Source organism: Echinops telfairi, unplaced genomic scaffold, assembly GCF_000313985.2.
Source record: "Echinops telfairi isolate 266 unplaced genomic scaffold, ASM31398v2 ScPeMD7_3;HRSCAF=10, whole genome shotgun sequence".
Taxonomy (NCBI): Eukaryota; Metazoa; Chordata; class Mammalia; order Afrosoricida; family Tenrecidae; genus Echinops; species Echinops telfairi.
Genome location: NW_022103899.1, coordinates 26,127,035 through 26,152,024, shown reverse-complemented (window position 1 = coordinate 26,152,024; position 24,990 = coordinate 26,127,035). Strand labels below are relative to the sequence as shown.

Below are 24,990 nucleotides of genomic sequence, written 5' to 3'. Positions count from 1 at the left end.
CTTGGTCTTTCAGAAAAAAATTTATTTTAATATGATAATTAATTTTTCCAGCCACTAGAAATACAACAGACGTCTACGGTAGACACAGCCCTTCCCTGTACACAATTTAAAGTCTAACAAGCCACAGCAGCAGGAAGATGCGGCCTCAGAAAGGCACAGGGACAGGTCTATGCTGTCCTACAAGGTTGCTATGGGTCAACACCACCTCAAAGGCAGTGGGTTTTCTTTTACTGAGACGCCACAAGACAAACCAACATAAGACGGCAGCTGGGTTTGCACGATGAAAGAGAAGTACAAAGTGTTCTGAAATCTTCCATGGGCATGTTTAACTTACCTAAGGGTTTCGAGAAAGAATTCCCCCCCAAAATGACACCTCCAATGAAGTCTGGAAGGTCAGTTTGGAAAACCAGGTAAGGACAGGGATGTGCATGTCAGGTAGAGGGTACCATTTGGGGCAGAAAACACCCAGGGGGCCAGTGATCGCGGCCGTGTCTCTCAGTTCCCATTGCACACTGTTAGCTCTGCTTTGTGATACTGGAGCTGGACCCTGTAAACAATTCTCGTCCATCAGCTACGGGAACGTTGACTCCATCTACAGAGGGGAGCCCTACAAGGCAGTAAGGAGGGGCATATTCTGTTCTTCTGGGCTTGGTCCTTCATTGTTCTTATTGTTCAGGGTACAAGGAACCCAGAATTCTGACAGAAGCACTCCAGCTCTACCCTCATGCCCAAACTTCCCCCACTGACAGTCATGCTAGGCCACCCCCGTGTAGCCACATGCTTGGAATTGGAGTGCCTCGTCCACAGACTAGTCCAGCCCAGGGTGGCCTAGCAAGTCTCTGTACTACCGCCTGCGTGCACGCTCCTACGGCAGCCATCACTTTCTTTAAAGAGGTCAGAATCTCGATTTGGGGATGAGAACCTCTCCTCATTCCCAGTTTTCTTCTTTTCTTCCTCAGCCTACAGATAGTAGCTGCTCTCTTGTCAACTGTAGACCCCTTTTAGTAGTTAACCATTTTTACTGTTTTGATGAGAAAGTCTTTATACTGCATTTATCTCATTCACATAACAGAGTGGCACGTTTGCTGACATGGCCCTGACGAACATATATGGTCAGAACAGGCTGGCTGGAGCAGGAGGGAGCAGCCAGCCAGCCAGCCAGGCTAGGACACTGGGGAGAAGGCAGACTGCTGGGTCTGTAGGCTAGGATCACAGTCTAGGCCTTGATATGAAGATCACATTTGTGTTTTTAAAAAAATGACAGACGAGTGAATGATTCAGAGGGGGAACAAGCATGAATGCAGAGAGAATAATGAGCAAACTACAGTAGCCGGTAAGAGAGGATGGTAGCTCTGGTGAGAAGGCAGACGGAGAGGCACTGGGAAATGGGTAGACTCAGACTGTTTGTAAATGAAAACAACAGGACTTGGTGAGGCACTGGATATGGGGTGAGGCACTGGATATGGGGAGAGGGGGCAATGGGGAGGGTGATAGCATGATTGACACCTAGATTTCTGACTTCTGTAACCAGCTACCAGGTGCTACTGCAGGATGGAAATACTTCAAGGAAGCCAAGGTTGGGCGAGGGCGAGGGTTTGTTCTGAGGTACTTTGAAATGTTAAAGTAAAAAGGTCAGGTAAGAATCTGGAGTTTAGAGAGTGGCCAAGACTTTGCGTTTGTGAGTCACCTTATGTAATTTGGGATCAACACCCCCTTAGGAACTTCAACAAAGAGCAGCCAGGTGAAGAAGAAGCCTAGAAGACCCAAAAAAGGCATCGGGCAGAATCAAGAGTCAAGGGCACAGACGAAAGGGACAAAGGTTAAGTGGCCAACAATGCTGAACTTGGCTGAAAGGAAAGGTCTGAGGATTAAACAGTGTCTTGTAGACCCAGTATCGGGGGGATCATGATGGGGCTGTCCATCATAAGAAAGAGGATGCAGATTGAGGGAGACCAGGGAATGTGAGTGAAGATACTTGTTCAAGATGCTATCGAATATTGGTCCAGTGAGGAGGACCCACGAAACCCTTTTTCACGTTACAATGACTGCACACGTTGCCTTGCATCCCTTCATCGTTCTTCTGCCCCTGCAGACATTGGGGGAAGCAATGACTCTGGAACCGAGACCCAAACCACGAGGTACAGTCGGCAGCCAGGTTGTCAGTCCTGCTTCCCAGAACTCCTCGACCAAACACAAGCTGTTGCCATGACTTCAAGTCCCACGAGACGCAGGAGCTCTGAGGGCACGCACGCAGCTGGTGACTTTCCAATTGGGATCTAATCTCGTTGACATTGCTTGACAAGGTCTCAGATGTCATTAGCACCTCAACAAGTTTACTTAGATAGGAAGATAAAATAGATAGTAAAGGAGATGAATGAGACTGTCGAGGTCACCAGGTATGCATGTGACCTTGATTTGTTTCACTGTTTATTTCCCAGGGGGAAAAAAAGAGGCATAATTCTTCCTGCACTTCAGTAAAGCTCTTTACGTCTGCCTTCAAAATCTTAAATAGTGTTGTTCTTTTAAATGTCTCCCTCGTGATTTTTCATGGAGTCTGTTTCTCACTGGCTTCACGGGCCACGGAGGGGTGGGAGAGCATGTGCGGCAGGCCTCAGCTGGTGACAGGAGCGTCTGCTGCCGTGTCCTGGTTTCTGAATGAGGAGACGCACAGGGGACCCCGCCCCGGGTTTCACGCTGGGCGGGTGACAGGGAAATGCCTGAGGAGTTTATGTTGTCCTGTCTGGGTCTCCTGTCTGGGTTGCCTGCTGCTTGGTGCTACACAGGGAGCGGAAGCGAGGCGCGGAGCCAAGGGAAGCGTAATCTCGGGCCTCTTTAGTGTCACCCCAGCCATTGGGACGGTGCCTCTGGAAGCGGAGCTGAAGCGTGAGCAACACACCCCTCTGTGTGGGCGTGCGCAGTGAGGACTTAGAGGCTAACTCCACACGGAAGGAGGAGTGAGAACACTGGGGAAAAAGTACCTTCGTGCTTCAAAATACCAACTTTAAAAATGGATACTCATATACTTAATACCAACTGGACATGTGAATAAACTTTATACCTTTAATTTAAGAAAAGCAGTTTGGTGGGTGTAGCTCCCCGGGGGCTCTGAGAGGCTGAGCGTTCAAAGACCTCACTGGCTTGTTCCGAGCACCACAACCGGCAGGGAACCCTGAAGAAAAGCACGGGGCCTCATTTGAACACGTCCGTTTCAGGTTCCTGAGTCATGGGAGGGTCTGGCCTGAAGGCACAGCGTGTCCTGTCCTCCTCCCCAGGCCACTCTTCCACTTGCTATCCCTTCACAACCTGCATCCTAATCTAGAATGATCTGGGCAACTCCAATGTATTCTGGCTTACTGTCTGCCCTCGCTCCTCCATCCACACACCCACAATAGATGATAACCCCCCCGAGGGAAAAGCCTCCTTGCCCGTGTTCACACTCCCCAGAATGATTCCTGGCACAGGGAGATGCGTAAGAATAGTTGCCAGCTAGGAAAATCAATGACTCGAGGGTTTCCTGTGTGCCCGAGGCTCTCTGTGCTGCCCACCTCTCTTATCTCATTTATTGCTCACCATAGTCTGGAAAGCAGAAGTTCTAGTTCCTACTGAGAGACACAGAGGGTGACTGTGACCACGGTTACACAGCGACCAAGTGACACGGCACAGCGACCAAGTGACACGGCCGGGGTTTTAATCCAAGCCCTTGATTTTTAAGCTTCCATTTGAAAGCTGGGCCCCGTCCTCCGGGCACATACACATGTGGCTTTCCTATGAACGCTCTCAGCTAGTTGCTTTCTTGTTGATCTTTTCTGATCCTCGGGCCCAATGTAGGGCTTAGAGGAGCAGGGGAGATAATCTTGAAGCTTGGGCTCAGAGCAGCCTAAGAATGCTCTTTGGAAAAGTCTGCAGGGAACCTCAAGCCACAAAAAGACCATGAAAGCGTCCAGCGGTTTCTTTTTCTGGTGTGGGGGAGACGGAGGGAGGACAGGAAACACCACCGAGGGACAAGCAGCCAACATTCTGAAAGAACAAGACCCTTTCTTTCCCATTTGGCACACTTCCATTTGAGAACCGGGAAGGTGGTTCTGTGCCAGGGTTGGACTGAACCACAGATGCGGCTCCGCAAAGGTGAAAGGACAGGGCTGGTCCGATTCTGTGATAAAGGGCAGATGGTGACGTCAGGCTGGTGGAGATGAGCCAACACAGCAGGGCACCTTCTGTTACAGAAAAATAGTGGGTAAGAGAAGACCTGGCTTCCTCAGATCAAGGAATCTCAGGATGGGTGCTGGGGTCAGCAAGGGAACCCAGAGACAAGCTGAACCCAGAGCTGATCTCAATGAAACGGAAGAAGGTGGTCGGCGCTGGTGCTCCCTTCCTGAGACTTGTGCCCAGTGGGTGAGCAGCAGTATGGAACTCTGAATTCCTTGTCTGTGCCCATCTCCTTCAGCAGAACAGCTAAAGAGAAGTCCTGGCGATTCCGTGCACCAGAGGAGGGTGGGCACCATGCCCAGGATGGGTTTCAGGTCAGATCCTTGTGATCCGTACATGAGGTTTTCAGGGACTGATTTCCACAGGAATTTACCAGGTCTTTCTTCTTACTCTGTCTCAGTCTACGAGCTCCATGCACACCTGCTGGCAACACAAACCCCCACTGGTAGACAGGAGGTGGCTGCGCGAGATGCACCCAGCAGGAAAGGCATCTGGGAAAATCGGCCCTCTAGACACAGTGTGCAAAGCGCAGAGTCCTGGCGCTAAAAAACATCCTTTGCATTACGTTTGGTAGCAATACATCTTGATCTACTCCTTGTTTAACTCTATGCTTGCATACAGGATTGTCTAGATTCGATTACATAAAATATCTCATTTGAGCTGTTATTAAAAATTCTGAAAACAAAAAAAACCCCCAAACACACCAATGCTTCAAGAAGTGATTCTGTACTAAGCTTAAAACAAACTCCCAAACTTCTCAGCTACACGCCGACACACGCCTGGTCCCACTTGACAGTCTCTATTTACAGCCTGAAGGGTGTTCCCTTTGGTGGTTAATTTTCGTGTAGGAAGTCGCACTCACACCCCTGAACCACCTGCATAGATCTGTAAGCTAACTAACTTTTCCCCGACCAGAAAACGGTTCTGTTTTAGCCTCTTAGAGAGATCCTGAATGTCAAGGTGTTATAAAAAGATCGCATGCGCCACACATGTTCGCAGCCTGCTGCCCGGCTGGGCATGCAAAGCAGGCTTGCTTGAGCTGGCTTCATCATCGGAGAGCTTGGTAAGTGCTCACTGCGGGTAGACCAGGGATTTCTTTTAGGCTCATACTGTGAACCCACTCAAGGACAGAAGATCTTTAAACTGCTTTATTCCTAATTTTTGATTCTGTGTATTTTTTGCAGTTGAAGAGCCCAGGGTTCTAGCCACGCGTTTTGCAGGGGTGTGCAAAATCAGATGCAGTGGAGTCAGGCTTTTCCACACCCACGAGGGCGGTTCGAGGGGCATGAGTTAGCTTCCAAGCTCTGCCATTCAAGAACTCTGCTCTCCTTGGTTTCTTGAGCGAAAGAATGCAGCAAAGAGCTAAAAGGGCTCACCCCTTCCAGTTCCAAGATTCTGCTCAAAATGAGGTGCGGCAAGTCTAAGGCCTGGCGCTCCTCTATGGCACGGCTCGCAGAGGCAGCGGCATTTCCACAGGCCATTCGGCAGCCTTGGTATCAACTCCTTGATGGGCCTCTATTATCTTTGTGAAGGAAAAACTTAACTGGGTTGGTTGTGAGCAGTTCTAAACACATTTTAAATTTATGATGCTAATAAGGGAGCTGCTAATGAAGCTAGTGGCCAACCAGGAGGATTCATTCCCTTTAGTGAACTACATCTAATGACCTTCTACTGACAGAGTTCATTCTTTAACAGAAATCTTCACACACACACAGAGATTAGTCCTGAGCCAGTAACATTCACAAAGCACACCGACGGCAGACCTCAAGGCCTTCCTGCAAAACTTGCAAACGGAAGGGACCGGGAATGGCTCTTTGAGCGATAAAGGAGTCTTCCGAAACAGTTTGGTGTTAGTGTTCACAACAGCCCTCTTGCACAGAGAATTACCCTGATGGGTTCTTAACTTCCAAGGCGGTTATCTACTGTGAAGCGAAGCGCTTCTATATTGCATTTGCTCTAATGTCCTAGACTTGATGGAGTTACTGAAATTGTTTTAGGAAGAAGGTATAAATTATAAATAAATGAACACATATACAGCCCGGCTTTAAGTCTATGATTGATATCAAAACAGCAACTTGAGTAATTAGATTTTGAAAGTAATTCATGTGAAAGCAATAACAAGCAAAGTTGGAGATCTGTCACTCGATTATTTAATTCCTTTCTACTGCCCTGGCTATAAATCAAAGCACTCCTGAAAGTGTAGGCATAATAAAAATTGAATTCAAAAATTCCTAGAGAATTCTGATTCAAAATGGAAACGGGTTATTTTATTGTTCTTTTGTTCATTTGTTTTTAAGAAATCCATGTGCAGTAAGCTTAATCGGAATTACAGCACTATTAATGAGAGCTGATAGGAAATGTGCTTATGGAATAAAATTAGTGCTTTGTGAGCAATTGGGGGACTTCCTAGTGTGTCGCATAGCGAGTTTGTTAAAGCTCATGAAGAGATCCTGGTAGTGCTGTCAGGTAAGTGTTGGACTGTTAACTATGAGGTTGGTGGTTCAAACCCCCAGATGCTCCCAGGGAGAAAGATGAGATTGCCTACCCCCAGGATTGCCTCTATGGCACTGGGTTTGGTTAGAGTTTTAGCACCTTGAATTTATCATGCGTTACCATGTGAGTTTCAATGGTACTTCCGTCTCCTCTCTTGTGAACTCTTTCTCCTGGGCAGGGGCAGGTTCTACTCATCTTTGGTTTTTTGAAGGATAGTACGTCCTTGTACATCATAGGCATGCAAAATACAAGCGTGTTCAGTAAAGTTTTTGTCTAATTCTTTCTAATGCTCCAATTACATTCTACCTCCTCAAGTCTATTGGCTTTCACTACCTACTGTCCATGAAATCTTCCTGCATCTCCCAGCCAAAGGTGGCCTCTCCCTTCCCCAATCCCCAATTCACCCACATACCTACCGCCTCCCCTTCAAGGACATCAGCGTGTGACTCCTTCAGGGCCCTGACTATTGCCCATACTCCCATGCTCCTCTGCATTGACTGTGGCCGTCAGCAGCATGTTTTGAATGTGAGGGGAGTTTTTAAAAAAATGACTGATTCAGTAAAGCTAGCTAGATCACCTCTGAATTGTATTATATGATTTTTTTTAAAGAGGGGATATTAGTGTATACAGTGTTGAAAACCACAGATTTAGAAGATTCCAGTGGCTTCCTCATTACGGAGAAAGGAGAAATTTAACACTAGACACGAAAGGTTGCACCTGAGGCTATACAGTTGATTAAAAAGTAGCCCGGTGCAGATTAATTAATGGACAACAATAGCACAAATAATTAATATTCCCGACTCTAACACCCTAGAAGATTATGTTTTACCATAAAATAGCAGGACTTAAAATATCTTATCTCTTCAGGAAAGGAAAGCATTTGTAACATCTCTTTTGGTCACATCATCCCTCCCTTATCCCAAGTAAAATTCCAGTGAAGGCTGCCAGGAAGAGGACTTCTTGAAACAAGAGCTTCTGTTTTCCCAGTGATCCCAACGAAGAGGGGTGGGTGCCATCACGTGGTCAGTACAAGGTGGCTCTGGGTCTAGGGTTTGCATTGTTGAGAAGGTATCCAAGTGGACGGCTTTATAGGAGGCGATGGGAGCAGGGTGCCAGGTCTTCCTCCTGCGGAGCTGCTGGGAGGTTTGGGTGGCCTACTTTCTAGCTAGTGCTGCATGCTTAACCTGCTGCCCCACTAGGGATCTTCAATACGGGCTAGAGTGGGGGTGCTTCCCAAAATCTGTGGAAAAATTCCATCATCAACTCCATTTTCCCAGGAACTCATTAAAGCCCCTTTGTATGTTTTTCAGGAAACAACAAACCCAGAAGCCAAGTTGCCCTGCTGGGCTCTCCCGGCAGGGCAGCTTTTACTTCTTCCACCTCCTCAGCTGGTCCCCCTAAGAATGACTCACCTGTGGACCCACGAAGTGCCTTTGAAGGGTCCTCGAGTATTGAGATCTTTTTTTCACGCGGAAGACCCACGAGCTTTTCGGTGGTGGTGGAGTCAGTGGACACACCGTCCTTGTCGCCTGCGTGTGAGTGGCCGTTTGGCAGCTGTGGCGGTGGTTGCTGTGGTAGGGACCCTGCTTCCGGCCTCTCTGCTTTGTCTTTAGCCTCTTTGTTACCTTGATGCTGCTTGGACTTGCTTCTTTTCCTTTTATTGTTCTAGAAGGAGACACAAAGGCGGGCGCACTGTTAACACTCAGCACAGACCCTTGGAAGAAAAGGTGAAACTTAGAGAGCAAAAGATCTGTTACCTTTTTGTTCTTTTGTTTTCTGGCTGTTCCAATAGAATGCGGGGGAAACACCTAGATCTTTATTAACCAGCTGAGTTAATGCAAATATCTTCTATGGACCGGAAGTTGTATTGACTTTCGAATAACAAACAGAGCTCTGAAAAGCCAATGCTGGCAGGAAATGGTTTCAACAACTGAGACAAGAGCTGAACAACTGAAGCTCTATACTTTGGACTAGAAATACAGTAAAACCTAAAGCTAACTGCCCACTGGGGACTGGATCTGGTTTCTTTTTCTTTTTTGAAGTTTAATTTTTATTTGACGTTCAATTTTTATTGGTGGGTACAAGTGAGGCACAGAGCTACCAAGGCCTGCAGGAATGCAAGGCCCCCATTGTCCAAGGGGCCAAGGTTAGGGATATACGTATTAACTGTACAGCCATCCGGGATGAGGTGCTTCTCAGCTACCAACTCACCTGCAGGTAATTTGGTGAAGCCCCACTTCTTGGAGATGTGGCTCTTCTGGTGCCCAGGGAACTTGAACTTGGCCCTGTGTAAGGCCTCAATCACTGGCTCCTTGTTTTGAAGTTTGGTGTGGATGGGCAGGATGACCTGGCCTATGCAGACTCTAGCCACTGTGCCCTGGGGTTTCCCCAAAGCACCTCGCATCTCGGTTTAGAGTCTAATTTACGGAGAAGAAAATTTAGCCAGGCCTGAGCCAACAAAAAGCAGCGAAGGGTTGTCTCCAAGGTCCCTTAGGGCAGCCCGTACACACCAACAGGCTGCATATACTACCTAGGAAGCTTGCTGTTTGCAGCAATTGCATGCTGGCCACCACAAGGAGGAGAGCGGTCGGCTTAATTGGCTGCAGATGGATCTGGTTTCTTAATGTGGAGCTGGGTGTGGAAGGGGGGTTTGAGAGAAGAGGGGTGGGGGAAATATTATGGCTTCTACTCTCTTAGGGGCTGGGAGGAGAAAGGCAGGGACCTCCTTGTGGAATGAGGAATTAGAAGGTAGGTCCCCAAAGTCCACACTGGGTCTAGGAAATGTGCACTAATAACTAGGAGATTTCTGGAACTCCTGCCACTGCCCAGAGTCCCAAGCAGCCACAGCACCCATACTCATCTCCATCCTTATTGGGACTGGAGCAGAGAACCAGGTAACGCCAAACTGAGCTGGGCCCGTGTAGATTTCGGATTTGCAGTCCGGCCTGGATCTCCCCGTGCTGGCTGCAAACCTTAACATGGCTTCATTTTATTTATCTGGAAATAACCCAACCCTGCATTTTAGACAATGAAGACATTTCAGACCTCACTTATCACAATATGGCAGGGTTCTATCGTATCTTTCCCCAAATGCCACCATAGTGAATACACCGTCATCCGGTGGACATTAAGATGATGTTGTTCCAAATTACACTGCCCGCTTTGACTTTGGTTTTGCACCGGGGGGTCAGGGGGGTGGTAGGCAATATGTTCAATCATCAGTGTGGCACAGGCCTCAGCCAGGAGGGACAGATACCCACCAGAACACACCCCGACCCTCCGGCTGAAATCTGTTGAGCGCCAATGGAACAGCAGCCCTGGTTTTGAAAAGAGCAAGTTGTTTTCCCTTTAGTTTCCACCAGTTCTTTTCCTTTCAAATCACAGCCGGGCCTTGAGTTGGTGAGGGTCTGGGTGGGAGATGCGCAGGAAGGGGTTGATGGCATGGGGTCCCTGGCACCCCCTGACCCAGCATCTACTAGACTGAGGGGACTGGTTTCCTACTGAGAGAGACACTGAGTAACAGGGAGTCTACGGCTGCGCTCTCTTCACGTCAGGGAAATTTAATACCCACGCCGCACACCTGACACATTTCCCTGTACGTGTGAGTACTGCCTTCCAATCACTTGCAAATCACCCTCCTCTCCCGGAGAAACCTGGGAAGCTATGATTAAAGACAAGCAGGGATTGCCAAAGATGGTGGCCTACAAAGGTTTGGGAGGAAAACATTACATACTTCTTATTCTACATGAAACTGGGAGGAGACAAAAGGAGACAAAGGGATGATTCTGGCAATTTCAGTAATCTCTGGATTTTATGAGAGTAATATGGTTCCTTTGTTTGTTCAAATCTGTTTCTCAGGCCTGTGATCATCCTCCTGGGAAAGAAGAGACTGAGCAATTACGTCCTCGGATGCCCACAACACGTGGCCTTGCCACGTTCGTGTGGATGGGGTGGGCTAGTTTCAGTGGAAAGAGAAGGTCGTCAGGTCAAGAGCAGAGGCTCCCGTGCCTTTGAGGGAGTGTGCACACTCCGTGAGGGCAGTAACTCGCACACTCCATGCACGCAGGCGCCTTCCACAGGGGCCCCGAAGCCACGGCTCTTTGTGGCCAGAGGGAAAAAGAGAAACAAATCTGAACAGGGCAGAGGGAAATCTTCCTTCCTTTTCTCAAGGGCCTGCCTGTTCTCAAGCAGTGAAAATAAGTCCCTTGCTTAATAGGGGTTTAAGGCATTTTCATCCATTCAGTCTTCGTCTTCTTTTATTAAAGCTCTAACTTAGAACTCAATAAAATAGCACCTTAGAGCAGCCTTGGACAGATTGTTTCAGTTGGAAAAACATGTGTGATTATATTTAGAGCTTTTCAAATGTCTTTAAAACACTCCTTAATTTTCCCCTTTGTGCGTCGGGATATGCTCAGGCAAGTTAATGTCTTGAATCCTTTGAATTCTCTGACAGGGTTCACTTCATACTTAGAAAACAAAACAAAACAACTCATCCTTCTGAGGCTTCCTAAGCACACCTGGTAGTTAAAACACGGAGCCAAAAGCAAGGGCATTCTCATACTAAGAGTGGCTGGTAATTTAAGACAGTCATGAATTTGAAAGCTTTCTGGGTATACATACTAACAGATTTGAAAGAAGCATAAAATTGGCAGCCTTACTAAAATGATAACGACTATGAAGGTTTTGACTGAAGATGTTACCAATTTACAATCAATACTAATCTTACCTTCTTTTTTCCCGTCATATTCCATTCTTTCAGAACTTGAATTGCACTCCCTAGATAACAAAGACAAAGAACCTTCAACATATATTCCTATAATAAAACACCACACAAAATTCATCTTCGTCTTTCCATCTTGGCAGCAAAATCAGCAACAATTGTGTGTGTGTGTGTGTGTGTGTGTGTGTGTGTGTGTTGGGGGGTGCTTTTCATTTGTTTTGATATATCTTCGCTTAATAAAAAAATGCCAGTTTCTCCTTTTATTTCCCAGATTTTCATTTAATTCACAGCATGATCTTGGTCTTATCAGAATATTAAGCCTCCCTACATCGGGCTTACTTCTTTATCACTCTGTTGTCTTTGAGAAAATGAAATCTATCTTGAGAATTTTCTGATAGCTTCACTGCTGGAGGAAGAATTAAAATTGTGCTGCTTGATATATGAATAAAAATACCTATAATCCTATGAACCAAACATGGGATTCTGAATGTTATTAACCACGTGAATCAGACTTCCTCTTGGACATCTCCTGCTCTTCGTATCCCTCCACTCATTAGACGCACACTTTGGAGGGTGCTCAGGAGGAGGGGTTATAGGACGTTCGTTGTGTCCTAGTCAGCCCAGAGAGGGATGGGGGACGTGTATACTTTCCAAAACTTTCGCTTCCACACAAAAGAAGTTCATCAGATGACAAGTCTAGTCGCGGTTGAACCCCTCTCACATACATCTGTGGAACTGCTCTGACTCAGAGGAAGAGCCTAATCTAGCTAAGAAAGAAACACTTAAAAAATGAAATGCATAATCACTGATCAGATACAATAAATATTTCCATGTCGTCAACCAAAGCTCATTCATTCATTCATTCATTCATTCATTCCAACTGGGCTGGGAGTAATTTCAATGACAGGTTGCAGATAACCAGAATGCCAGTGGAAATGGATGCTTCTGAAAGAGAGTTGGGGGGTTAAAAATGTATCCTTTTAACAATTGTAAGCATTCCCAATATGATCTTATTATACTACTAGCTCTTCACGAGGCATGCGTCGGCTCAACACAGATAAACTTCAGGCTGGTCTTTATTTATCACAAATTTCAAATGAGTAGGGGCCCAATTATTGAATCTACTGTCACTGTTAGATAAGCAGGAGGCCATATTGCTTTGACTAATGTTTAAACAGCCTAATTACATCTATCTATTCAAAGGTTCCAACTCAATGACTCTCTTAGACTTGTTTGAGTTGCATGTACTTGAAATAAGATTGCACTATAATTTAGATTTTTTTTTACTCACTGGGCTAGACGTTTCTCTCATTTACCCAAAGAACCAATGTTTCTCAGTAGTTGCCTTTTGAAAGATCATTAGGAAGGGTCCATTGTGCTTCTTAGTAAGTTAAGCCAATGGCTACCACTCATTAGGGTAGTTCTTACTCATAGCCTAGTTTCTGCTCTTTAAATAAAATGCAATTAAGAAAAACTTAAAAACTGTTCTTTTTAATAAGAGTAAAGGCATGAGTTGCTTACTGCTTTCTCAATTACAATATTCAATCATTCCCCTAATTTTCATATTTTGACACATGTTCTATTTGTAATTTGGACAATGAGCTTTTAGAGGCTAATTATGAAGAAGAAATGCCCATATATACAGAGGATTCTGAAACCATTATTATGAAATTTTAATTATATTGAAACTGTTTGGGTTTTCTGAATGCCTTGGAATTAGTGGCTTTCCACACACCTTGTAAAGAGCTCCTACTGTCTCCCCCCACCCCCACCCCCCACTTGGTGGATTTTAAGCAAGCTTTCCTATTTTTCCATACCCCGAATCATTTGGGGGCTTCTCAGCAATCACTGTGCTTTCTTCATGCTATCTCACCAATGGCAGCTTTAACATTTCAAGGAGGACAAGCAAGGTGCTCGATTTAAATACAGATGAATTTGATTATAAGCAAATTGAAATACAAACACGTCTGATCAGTTTCTGTGCAGCTATGCAGCTCATCGGGGTCATTTCAATAAAACCCTGTGTGCTGGGAAACACGGGGCACTAGACCAAGAGGGAGCAGGAGGCCCAGGGATGAGAGCCCTTTTCCTTTCCTGAACCCCATGCACTCCATGCAGGTGGACAGGAGCAGAAGAGCGTTTTCTAGCTAGACTGTGCTCCTTCCCAACACTGGTTCCTTGAGAGAAATCGTACCTCCCTAAGAATAGCCAGATGAATATAGAATTTTCTGCTATTTGTTTCTTATGACGGAAGAGTCTCTATTTGATGGCAGATACAAGCGCAGGGGCAGAGTGAGACTCTTGTGCTCTATGAATCTGCCTGTCAGATTTGTTTTGAATGGTAATTGTCTGTTAATTCAATCAGGAGCCCGAGCCTTGATTGTAGATATGAGAATATGCCTGGTTCCAAGTCCTTGCCCTGAAATACAATTATATGTGTAGAAACTCAAGAAGAGTATTAAGCAGCTAGGAAAATAAACAAATGCACTATCCTTGACAAGTAACGTGCAACTCAAATATAACTGAGAAATGTGCTGACAGGCCTTTTCTGCTCGGACTTGTCAGATTATGTTTAGCTAGTCCACAGTCACAAAATGGAAAACTCACATTAGGACAGAAGGCAAATCATAACCAAGGGAGTTGAAAGATGTTAGCTCATAGCTGGAACTTGTTATTTGGAAAGGAGGATTCTCCCATCATGTATAGGAAATCTGATATACTTAAGTTCTAAATGTATAGGATAAACACATTTCTGAGAAAATATTTAGATTCTATAAAGGACTTTCTTAAAAAAAAACTTCCTTTTCAGAAAGTCATTCTAGAGGCAGAGAAGAAGAACTGAAATTCTGATTGGTTAGGCGATTCCAGGATAACAAACTAAGGATATGGGAAAATAACCCTGTCTGCTCAGATGACATAAATAGCAAGTTTGAAGACTGTTATCAGCAAGCCAAGCCGAATGATGCTGGTTGAATGGGTGGGAAGACTGGTAAGTCCAGGAAGAAGAACATTATCCACCTTCCCAGGGACACTGCCAAATAAGGGGCTTGCTGAATAACAAAATGAAATCATTGGTAGACAGGGAATAGAATTAGATGCAATCTGATGAGGATCCTTTAGAAACAATCCAGAGTCTGCATTATTTTTTAATGAAGTTTTGAAATAACTTCCAAATCCTGCTCTTATTGAACATACATGTTTTTAAAAGCCTAGCATATCTTATGAGAACTAAATTCCTTAATTAAAAATTAGCAACAAATTGGTATTCAATGCATTGAAGGCAGAAATTACCAAAGATGTGGAACCTTTAGTTCTGGGCATTGAGTACCTACCATCCACAAAGGCTTGCACTGCTTTATCCACACTGAAGTCAAACTGCTGGAGCACCAGGACAATTTCATTGTTGCTTTTGTTGGGGACCACGGATCGAACGGCATAAATCTGTAAGTGAAAGGAAGACAGGAGGCGAAAACTAACTTTTTTTTCCATTCATGAGTAGATCACTGGATAAAATGATAACTGTTAGAAAGGCCTGGGAATACCAACCAGCCAATCTATTTGCCAACCAGCATACTCGAGTAATATCAGGCAAATGAAAATTTATTCTGGTAATGACCTTGAGACCCATTTATTTGTGCACATATTTCTACAATGGTCTCCTTGTTAGGGCTGTGGTGTAGCAAGTCAGCCCTGCTTTGCATTCAGTCTTGTCGATGCCTACAAGACATATTTCAGAAAGAACACAGACTTGGGTTCAGGCTCGGGCTCCCTTCTCTGTTGGCTCAGTGGGGATTCTGGGGGAACTCAGAAAAAGCTTCATGCCTCTGTTTTTCTACTTGCACAGTGGAAACAGCCATTGCAAGGTTTACAGAAGTCTGTCGCGAAACTTTGTCACATTGTCAGTGTGTGGCATCATGGAGTGGGCTTCCGAGTAGAACTGTGCTCCGTAAGATTTTCAGTGGCTGATTTTTCCAGAAGCAGACCCCCAGAGGTGTCTCTGAGTAGATTTGAACTGCCAACCTTCTGGTTAATAGCTGAGTAAATTCACTGTTTGCACTACCTCAGAAATCCATTAATGTTCATATCCACTGCCTTTGTATTGGGCTGCTACCTGGAAGGTCAGCAGTTCAAAACCACCAGCTGCTCCAAGGGAGAAAGGTGAGGCTTTCTATTCCCATATGGAGTTATAGTCTTGAAACTCAGAGGCAACTCGACCCGGTCCTACAAGGTCGTTATGAGTTTGTATCAACTAGAGGGGTGGGGGGGCTTGGGGTCAATTAGTGCTTTCCAACTCTTGGTGACCCTATGTAGGGTTTCTGAGGCTGTAAATCTTTACGAGAGGAGACAGCCTCCTCTCTCTCTCTCTCTCTCTCTCTCTCTTGAGGAGTACTTGGTGGATTTGAACCTTCCACCTAGCTGTTATCAGTCCAATGTCACGTGACTGCACTACTGGGCTCCTTATTCCTTTGGTGTCTATAGAAATATGAATATGTGGGTCACTGTATTTATGAAATGTTCATCATAGCATAATCCAGGGACTGTTTCCAAATATGCTTCTGAAAATCAAACATTTAAAACATAATAAAAGTAAATCCATATTCGAACGAAGGCTTTCGACAGGCTGTATGCATCCCTCAGTCACATTTAGCATGCACTTGTTCTTCTCACCTAGGAGAGTTAACTGACCTTTATTTCACAGAACTTGCAATGAGCACAGGGTGCTTTGTCTGCCTTAGCAACACCCGGCGCACCCAGCCTTCTCTCAAGGGGATTCCTATAGGTGCTGCTGACGAGTTATTAGAGCACAGCTGGTGCAGAGGCAAGGGAAGCAGGTGATGACTAGCCTTCCTACAGCTCTGCCCAATCGGCACATCTTTTCAGAGACGTCAGTGGTTCAACTATATGACCAGGTGAATTTAAGTGCTAAATGAAGTGTATTGCAACCAGGTTCACAGAAATAGGAGCTATCTGGACATACTATGTGTCATGTGATTCTACTGACTAGAACATTAATTAAGCAGCATACCTACCCTACTTCTTGCGTTATTTTAAAAGCTAGGCAGTGCACTCCATGTAGCCGTGTATCCACTACTGCTGAATCAATCCAGACGCCTAGGGACCCGATATCACAGACTTGAACTGCCCCTAGGGTGTCTGAGACTTTATGTCTCTACAGGAGCACGCATCTATTCAATCAGAGCAGTGAGTTCAAACCACTGACCTTATAATTAGTAGCTCAATGTGGAACTCACTACACCACGAGTACGCCTTTAGACATGTGGACATGAGTGCATTATAATTAGGAAAAGCTCAAGCTGGGGGTATATGAGTTATAGAGAGATTTGTTGATACACACACAAAAACATATAACATCACCGGTTTCGGAAGAAATATGTAGATGGTTAACAAAACCAATAGTTGGTTGAACGAATACACAAATGTAGACAAGTGTTAGAAAGATTGGCTATGAAAACATTTCAGAGGTGGTAACATTTTTAAATACTTGGAATGAAAAAGGAGCTGCATCTAGGAACACAGGGGAGATTTTCACATTCGTTTGAGAACAGAGTGGCCCGTCTCCTGCCGATCCACCTGCCAGGTGTGACAGAGACTGTCTGCCTCCACACTGCCACACCCTCTTCCCAAGCAGACAGGGAGACTTCCTGCGGCACTGTTTTCACTGTCGTGTGTGTGTGTGTGTGTGTGTGTGTGTGTGTGTTTAAGGAGAGTGGGCGTGCTGACAGCTCTGCTTCAGGCACTTTGGGGCAGGTGTGGGTCTTGTGATCGCTCATTCGTCCAACTGCTGGAACCAACAATTCAGAAGCAGCAGTGGTGTAATGGAGACATGACCCGAATCCCACCTGTTGAGCAGAGATGTCAAGGATGAGTGTCTGACTTGGTTAAAATTTACATGGGAGAAAAAGAAATGTTTGTTGTAAGCTGGGGGGGGGGGAATCAACGGATATTTCTTGAATGCCTACTGTGTGCCGAGGTACCATCACATTTTGAACTTTGCTAAGGGCTCAGTATGACCTGACTGAGAAATTTGGTTGTACACAGGAACCCTTGTGGTGGAGTAGTTACATGTTAAGCTTCAATCCACAAGGCTAGTACTTTGAAACCCCCAGCAAGAGATAGAAGGTGCTTTCTATTCCTGACTTCTTCCTTGACCTTTTTTGTTTTGTTTTTTAAAGAGAAGTAAAGATGGAAGATAGACAACTAACCAACCTATATCCAGTCAGGAAAGTCATTAACAGAGTGTGGTAGTTACATAATCTGGCGTCAATTTGGGACTTGAAAGGATTAAGAGTGAAGGGGTGGAGTCTACTCTGTCAATCGGATCATAGCCAATGAGGGCTCTGTGTGGGCATGGCCTTCTCCTAAGAATTCTGGGAACTCTAGTATTTTCTCCTTGGAGACGGGAGGCACTCTCTCTGTTCACTCCTTGAGAGACACCCTACTGACAAGATACATGGCACTACGCTGATAGAGCCTATGCCCTGGGGCTGGAGAAGCCAAAGGGAGACCCCTGCCAGCACTGAGATGCTTACAATGCCACTAGGTCCACAAGACTTCACACCCACTGGCCTATGATCTCCCTGCATTCAGCATCAATCCATGTGTTTCGTGAGTCTGAAGAGGACTTTATAGATTGGTATCAGACAGACATACAGGCTAATAACAGACTTATGGACTTGATCTGGACTGGGCTTGGATGTTTTCTCAATATTCAATTGCTCTTGTATATAAAGCTCTTTCTTATACATATGAGTGTCTATGAATTTGTTTCTCTAGTCTACCCAGACTAACACACAGAGTGTGTCCCAACAATTAAAAGAAAATTGACTCATAGTTAGCATTGCAGTAATGTATAAAAATTACATGTTATCCTTCAAATGTAGTTCTTCTTTAAATACAATTTTAGCATTTCAAGTCACTACAGTTTAGTCCATGTTATATAAAAGTTCTTAACAATTACCATCATTATTACCATATCAGGCATGCCCTTCTAAAAAATACCCCCTAAACTATTAATTACATTAACGGCATTATAATTACATTAGACCAATGTTTCCAATCCACCTACACAGCTATGTGATCAGTAAAGACCCAGAATTAGCGAATAAACATAAAATGACTGCTCTCCCTGGTGCCCATCTCTCTACTGCAAAGCACAATTCATGTTTTATTGTGTTACAGCAAAACATAATAAATCCACTGCTTGTAGAAATTCTTCTTTTTTCAGATTTTATATTCCTTTTGTCTCTCCCCTTTTAAAGGTAAATAAAAGCACAGTCATGGCCAGATGTATGTAGAACCCATTTTTCATTTTTGCCATTTTGTATTTTCTAGCCCTTGGAAAATGGTGCATAACTGACTGCTGATCTCAAATCTCATAATCTCATAATTACAAATACTGCATGCAATTAATACCCAGAGGAAGAGATTAATGAGGACAGGGATGCCACAGTTGAAAGAACTCAGTAAGAGAGACAAGCCACCACACATGGTTTCTGCCTATTCTTAAGATGCTCTCTCTGCGTCTGCTCTCATCACTGGGCCTGGCGAATCTGAAGAGAGCCCTTGGGCTTGCCCATGGTGGGGTGGAAAAGGTCTCTGAGAAAGCCGGTGCGACTGTGGGTATTCTTAGGTGCACACACCGGCGCAGGCCCCTCCACGGGCCATCAGTCAGGACGCAGCAGTGACCACATGTGAATCCCCCACAGACCGCCTGCTGAAGGAGGGGCTGGGAGAGGCGGCGTGACAGGGAGCCTGTATCGCCAGGGCTGCCTCTGCGTTTGGAAGTGAAGCTGCTGGGGAGGAAAGGGCCCATCAGGGCGTGACTAATGGGGGTTTGCATAAGGAGGACACACACAGTTCACAGCTTCAGACGCCAGCCTTTCCTTGGGTGCCACAGGCCGAGCTGGCACGCGGGCTGCTGCAGATTCACACCTCGGCCCACTGTGGGAGCCCGGCCTGACAGCCTCCCTCCAGGGTTCTCAGCCCATAAACAGGGCGGCCCCGTTGTGCCAGCCAGGCGGACAGCACCAGCTACAGCTCCTGGTGACATTCAAGACTGCGACTTAGCGGCCCATTGAGCAATGATGCTACCCTCCCCCAGAGCACAGGCCCCCCCTCTTCGGCATCTGCCGAATTTCAACTGACTTGGCAGATTCAATCAGCTATTTAGAAATCCGCCTTTCGCGCTTCAAAAGTTGTTTTGATTTTCCCTGTCTAGCATTTTAATCGCCTCTCTCTCCTCTCCCTGGGGCTTTCCTATCTGGTCCTGCAGGCTCTTCCCATTCTGCCACGGGCCCACCCTGCTGGCAGGCTGCCCGCTCTCGGGCGGGGCTGGTGGGGTTCAGCCTCCACAAGGCTCCCCTGTGCCCAAGCTGTTAGCAGGCTGCCCTGTTCACACTGTGCATTTTTTGAGCCTGTCTGTGATGACTCCTTAGAAATTCTTGGCTTGCCAGTGAGTCACTCAGCTATGTCTGGGTTTGAAAAATCGTTCTGACCAAAGTTTTCAATCCACCTACGTAGCAACAGGCTGGTGTTTTTGTTGTTGTTGGGGTGGGGTGTATGTGTTCTTTTTTGGAAACCTCTGTGCTGATCACCGAAGACCCAGAATGATGGACTAAACATACAACGAAGGTCCTGCCTGCCTCCGGGCGTCTCCCCGGCAACTCATCCACCAGGCAGCCCCTCCTGAAGTAGACCCACGCACTCCCCTCCTGAAGAGCTGCCGGTGATGATGACATGTGACATGTCTGCATCCCGACTAGCATTCCCATCGCCAGGTCGACAGCGTGCAACTGGACGTCCAGCCTGCACCGCCAAGCGCAGGCCTTGTTCTCCCCCTGCCCAGCCAAGCTCCTCGAGCCCAGCTCTGCCTCCCCCCACCTCTGTCTGAGCTGCTGCCTTGGCACGTCTACACCTCTGAATCTGACGCTGCAGTTGAAATGCCACGTCTCCCACCAAGTCCTCTTGCCAGTCATTCCTCGTTGTTTTCAGATGCCACTGAGGTGCTTTGTGACTCACCGTGGCCCTTTGGGACAGGAGGATGAGCTACAAGGGCTTCCGAGCTCTCATTGTAAGGAAGCGGGTCCCTGGGGCTTTCTCCCTGGGAGTCAACTGGGCAGGTGTGAACCACCAACCACCTGTTTAACCCCTGCACCACCTTCCTGCTTCCCTCCGAGTCCCATAGCCCTTGGCAGCAGGCGTCCCTAAACACCACCACTGCTTTCTCTCCCCCGCATTTGCCTCTCAGGAGTCCTGATGGCACTATGGCCAAAGTGCTTGGCTGCTAACTGCAAGGTGGGTCGTTTGAGTTCACCAACTACACAACAGGAGACAGATGCGGCAGTCTCTTTTGTAAGGCTGAGGCCTTGGAAACCCTAGGGGGCACTTCTATACTCAGGGTTGCTGCCAGTCAAAATCCACTGAACCAGGGCAACTGGTTCAGTTTATCTGTGTGCCTGCTATGTCTTCTAATGTTAAACAACGGGAGGGATGAATCTCGGATGTCACTTTTCAACAATCCCTGTGCTCCCCCCCACAAGCCAAAGCCAACTCAATGCTATGGAGTTCACTGCAACTCCTGGGGACCACGTGAGCCTGGGAGAACTGCCCCCCGTGGGTTTCCAAGACTGGAAATCTTTACTGAAGTGGAAAACCTCATATTTCTGCTGCAGAGCAGCAGGTGGTTTTGAACTGCTGGCCTTGCCGTTAGCAGCCCAACTTGTAACCACGGGGGTGCACACCAAGGCAAAGTCAAACCCACTGCCATCGCGTTGATTCTGATTCATAGCAGCACTGTGTAGGGTTTCTGAGGCTTCGTAAAGCTTTAGGGGAGCAGAGAGCTCACATTTCTCCTGCAGGCAGCTGGTGGGCTTGAACTCTTGGCCTTATGATTAGCAGGCCAATGCTTACCTGACAGCGCCATGCCACCAGGGCTCCTTATGAGACACCCATGAGGTATTTAATAAATATCAGCAAATGAGAATATGCAAGTTTGGAGTTTGCCCTGTGGCTCGTTTGAGCCAATGTCACTGAGCCTCTGACCCACTGCATCTACACCTCCACAGGCTCAGGAGTGGGCCTCAGCTCTCTATAACGTGAGCCGAAAGTTCTATAGGTCAAGAGACTAGATAGATGCCCTCTATATTTTATTTTTTATTACTTTTTAATCATTTTCTTGGGGGCTCATACAACTCTTAGCACAATCCATACATACATCAATTGTTTAAAGCACATTTGTACATTTGTTACCCTCATCATTCTCAAAACATTTGCTCTCCATGTAAGCCCCTGGCATCAGGTCCTCATTTCCCCCCCTCCCTCCCCGCTCTCCCCTCCCTCATGAACCCCTGATAATTTATAAATTATTATTCTGTCGTATCTTACACTGTATGATGTCTACCTTCACCCACTTTTCTGTTGTCTGCCCCCCCAGGGAGGAGATTATATGTAGATCCCTGTAATCAGTTCCTCCTTTCTGCTCTGCCCCATGTTCATGAGGCATTTTCTAATTCTGTTTTCACTTCTATATGATTAAGTAAGTCCTCGGAGTCCTTTTGTGGATTTTAAAACACATGAGCACGCACAGTCATTGCCTATCCTTGTAGAAAGCCCAGTCTGGCAGACACTGGTTGAGCCGCTGCTAGGTGATAGTCCAGAGATCCAGATGGGACTGAGGCACCGTTCTCGCCCTAAGGAGGACAGGGAGCGGGGAGTCAGAGCTGTCTGTGATGGAGAGTGTGTAGTAAGTGCTGTCCTGTCTTCTTGCACACGCTCCTGTGTTACTACAGAGAAGGGGGCGATGAGCGGTGCCCAAGGAAGGGAGAACACTCTCTGGAGGGCAGAGCCAAACGTTGTGGGAGGAGCGGTGAATTAATCAGATCCAGGTGCTAACCTTGGCTGCGCCACAGGTGAGCTTGATGGACGACCTTGGGTGAACTACTTCAATCTCTGAAACTCAGTGCAGGAGCTGTAAAATGAGGAGAGGGCCTGTGGAGACTGTAGACCGGAAGAGAGGCGGTGATGTCTGTAAAGCGGCTGCTGTGGGATTTGGCACATATGAGCTGCTCAGTACCTTTTTAAGGAAAGGGAGAGCGTTTACACTGGGCCACCAAGGAGGAGGGGCATTCGTTCGGGGCATGGCTGGACGAGCATGGAGTTAACAGTGCTGGCGGAGACTGCTCTACACCCCACTCCCTTCTTAGGGCACCTCCTTTCTCCTGCAGGCTCTGAAGACACTCCTTCAACCTGCCTCACCCCTGCAAGCTGCCTGTGTGTGTGTGCGCGCGCGTGCAAAATCCTTTTCATCCTGATTTACTGAACGACTACTACCCCGTTTCCCCGAAAGTAAGACATCCCCAGAAAATAAGACCTACTTACAGTTTTGCCTCTTGCTGAAATATAACGCATCCCCCTGAAAATAAACCTCCCCGAAAATAAGCCCCCACCCCCACCCCCACCCCGGAAGCTACCGTCACTCTGGACTCTGGACCATAGCTGCGGGGCGCCGCAGCACAGCTCACTGTTGGCCACAGCGCAGCCGGAGCAGACAGGAAGTGCAAGGTTTCTTGTAATAAAACAATAAACAATAAATGTGTACCGTATTCTTCTTCATGGAAAACTAAGACATCCCCTGAAAATAAGACCTAGCGCATCTTTGGGAGCAAAAATTCATATAAGACACTGTCTTATTTTCGGGGAAACGGTATGATCAGCAATGTACTGGGGGATGTAGCACTAAACAAATAGAGATGTTGAACTAAAAAAAGAAACAGATGTAAATAAAAAATATACATATGTATACAAGGGGGTACCCCCCAAAAAACAAAAAACATTTCCCCCAAGCTATGGATTTACATTTTTTATACCCGATGACCTCATCTTCAAAGCAGTCTCGATTACACTTAACACATTTGTCAAATCTGCGGTTACGTTCTTGGAAACATTTTTCAAACTCATCTGTTTGGATGGCTGTCAGCACCTCCCTCCTTTTTTCCCAGTGCAACATACAACCCACTACACCACCAGGGCTCGTCTCCCTTGTTTTTTCTTCACCTCTTCTACATCATCAAATCACTGCTCTTTCATTCCCCTCTTCATTTGCGGAAACAAAAACAAGTCAAAGGGAGCAAGATTGGGTGAGTAAGGTGTGTGGGGCAAGAGAGGCATGCTGTTTTTGCCCAAAACTGGCACATGAGATGGCTGTGTGAGCAGGTGCATTGTCGTGGTGGTAAAACCAGTCCTCATCTGCCACGAACCAGGCCTTTTTGGTGGCGCACAGTTACACAATCTTGTCAGGACCTCTAAACAGCTGGGTTAATAGTCTGACCTGGTGGGAAGAACTCTGAATGCACTATCCCCCTCACATAAAAAAACAACAACAATCGAGCATCAGTTTTGGGGGGTACCCCCTTGTATCTATACATTCATATATTATGTATACATTGAAACTCCTGTTAAATGAGTGCTATGAAGGAAGAAATCAGAACACAGGGGCAATGAATTGCCATGGCCAGGCAGTGGTGGGTGGCAGTATGGGGGTGGGGAGGGGCACTTACTTGTGTGGCTTAGCTTGAAAAGCCAGTACGGGCCACTCTGATTCTCTGCCTTGGGAGAGAAGCCAGAATGGGTGCTGGAGAAGGCCCTCCCTCCCTGATTAACTTCTCGGAAGCACCGCAAGACCTCGCCAGACCTCTCTAATCACCTCCTTTCCCACTTGCACTTGCAGGAAGGGGCTTGCTTCACTTCCCAGGGCAAGCGGGCTGCCTGGAGGCAACATTGGAGTTAGGGCTGGAAATACAATGAAATGCAAAGGCTGGAGTTGGCAATGAGTCCACATGGCCGAGGGGAGAAATGGAGGGCTTTAAGGATAAATTCAGCTAGGGACGAGGGACTGTGAGCCTTGCTTGTCCCCTTGTCCAGAGTGTGCCGGTGGCCATAATGATTTATTTATATGACTGTTTATATGACATCCCCATGGGGATGTCAGCTCCTCAGTGACTGGGACCCTGTGCTGTGGTTGTTTTCACATCTCCAGGGCCTCGAACAAGGGTGGTTTTCAGGGGTGATTCATCAATGCTTACTGGGGTGCTGGATGACCACTCAGCACATAAACACATGGAAGCAGAGCTCTCCTCTGGCAATCACTGCAATAGGCCAGTTTTACTTATCCATATTTTCATCCATATCTGTAAGTCAGGAGAAAGCGTTATACAGTATGGCAAAGCGTCTTGGGTCTGAGTCCATAATGTACGGAGGGCTTCGTAGGTCCCCGAAATTGCCTGTGGCCTGGCCCCCAGCCTCGAGGAGCTCACAATCCTGCAGGTGAGCTTCTCTGACACCCCCACCCCCCACCCCGCCAAAGAAGAGCGGCAGTCAACCAGCCCGCAATCTCCTTTTTACGCCAATGAGAACCACGGTTATTTGCGGGTTCGTCATTCTTGCAACTCTGAAAGTAATTTTATAATCAGCTTTAGTCACATTGCTCAAATGCTGAGCTGTTTAGAGATTCCTTAGAAACGGCTCATCTGTGCGAATTTTGCTTCACTTGCTGA

General features: G+C 46.5%; 1 protein-coding gene and 1 non-coding gene across 3 annotated transcripts in view; both read right to left on the bottom strand.

Moving 5' to 3' along the window:
* SPATS2L (spermatogenesis associated serine rich 2 like) overlaps positions 1 to 24,990 on the bottom strand; it is a 182,837-nt gene that overhangs the window by 47,165 nt on the left and 110,682 nt on the right. For both annotated transcript variants that reach the window (XM_045296313.1, XM_004701736.3), the window contains 3 exons: positions 14,752 to 14,860; positions 11,426 to 11,475; positions 8,112 to 8,364 (listed from right to left, as the gene is read on the bottom strand). In XM_045296313.1, the coding sequence (XP_045152248.1) occupies positions 8,112 to 8,364; positions 11,426 to 11,475; positions 14,752 to 14,860 (412 nt within the window). The remainder of the gene's footprint in view (positions 1 to 8,111; positions 8,365 to 11,425; positions 11,476 to 14,751; positions 14,861 to 24,990) is intronic.
* LOC115872065 lies at positions 9,172 to 9,305 on the bottom strand. The gene has a single exon (XR_004047628.1). It is a non-coding gene; the product is annotated as a small nucleolar RNA SNORA70 (small nucleolar RNA).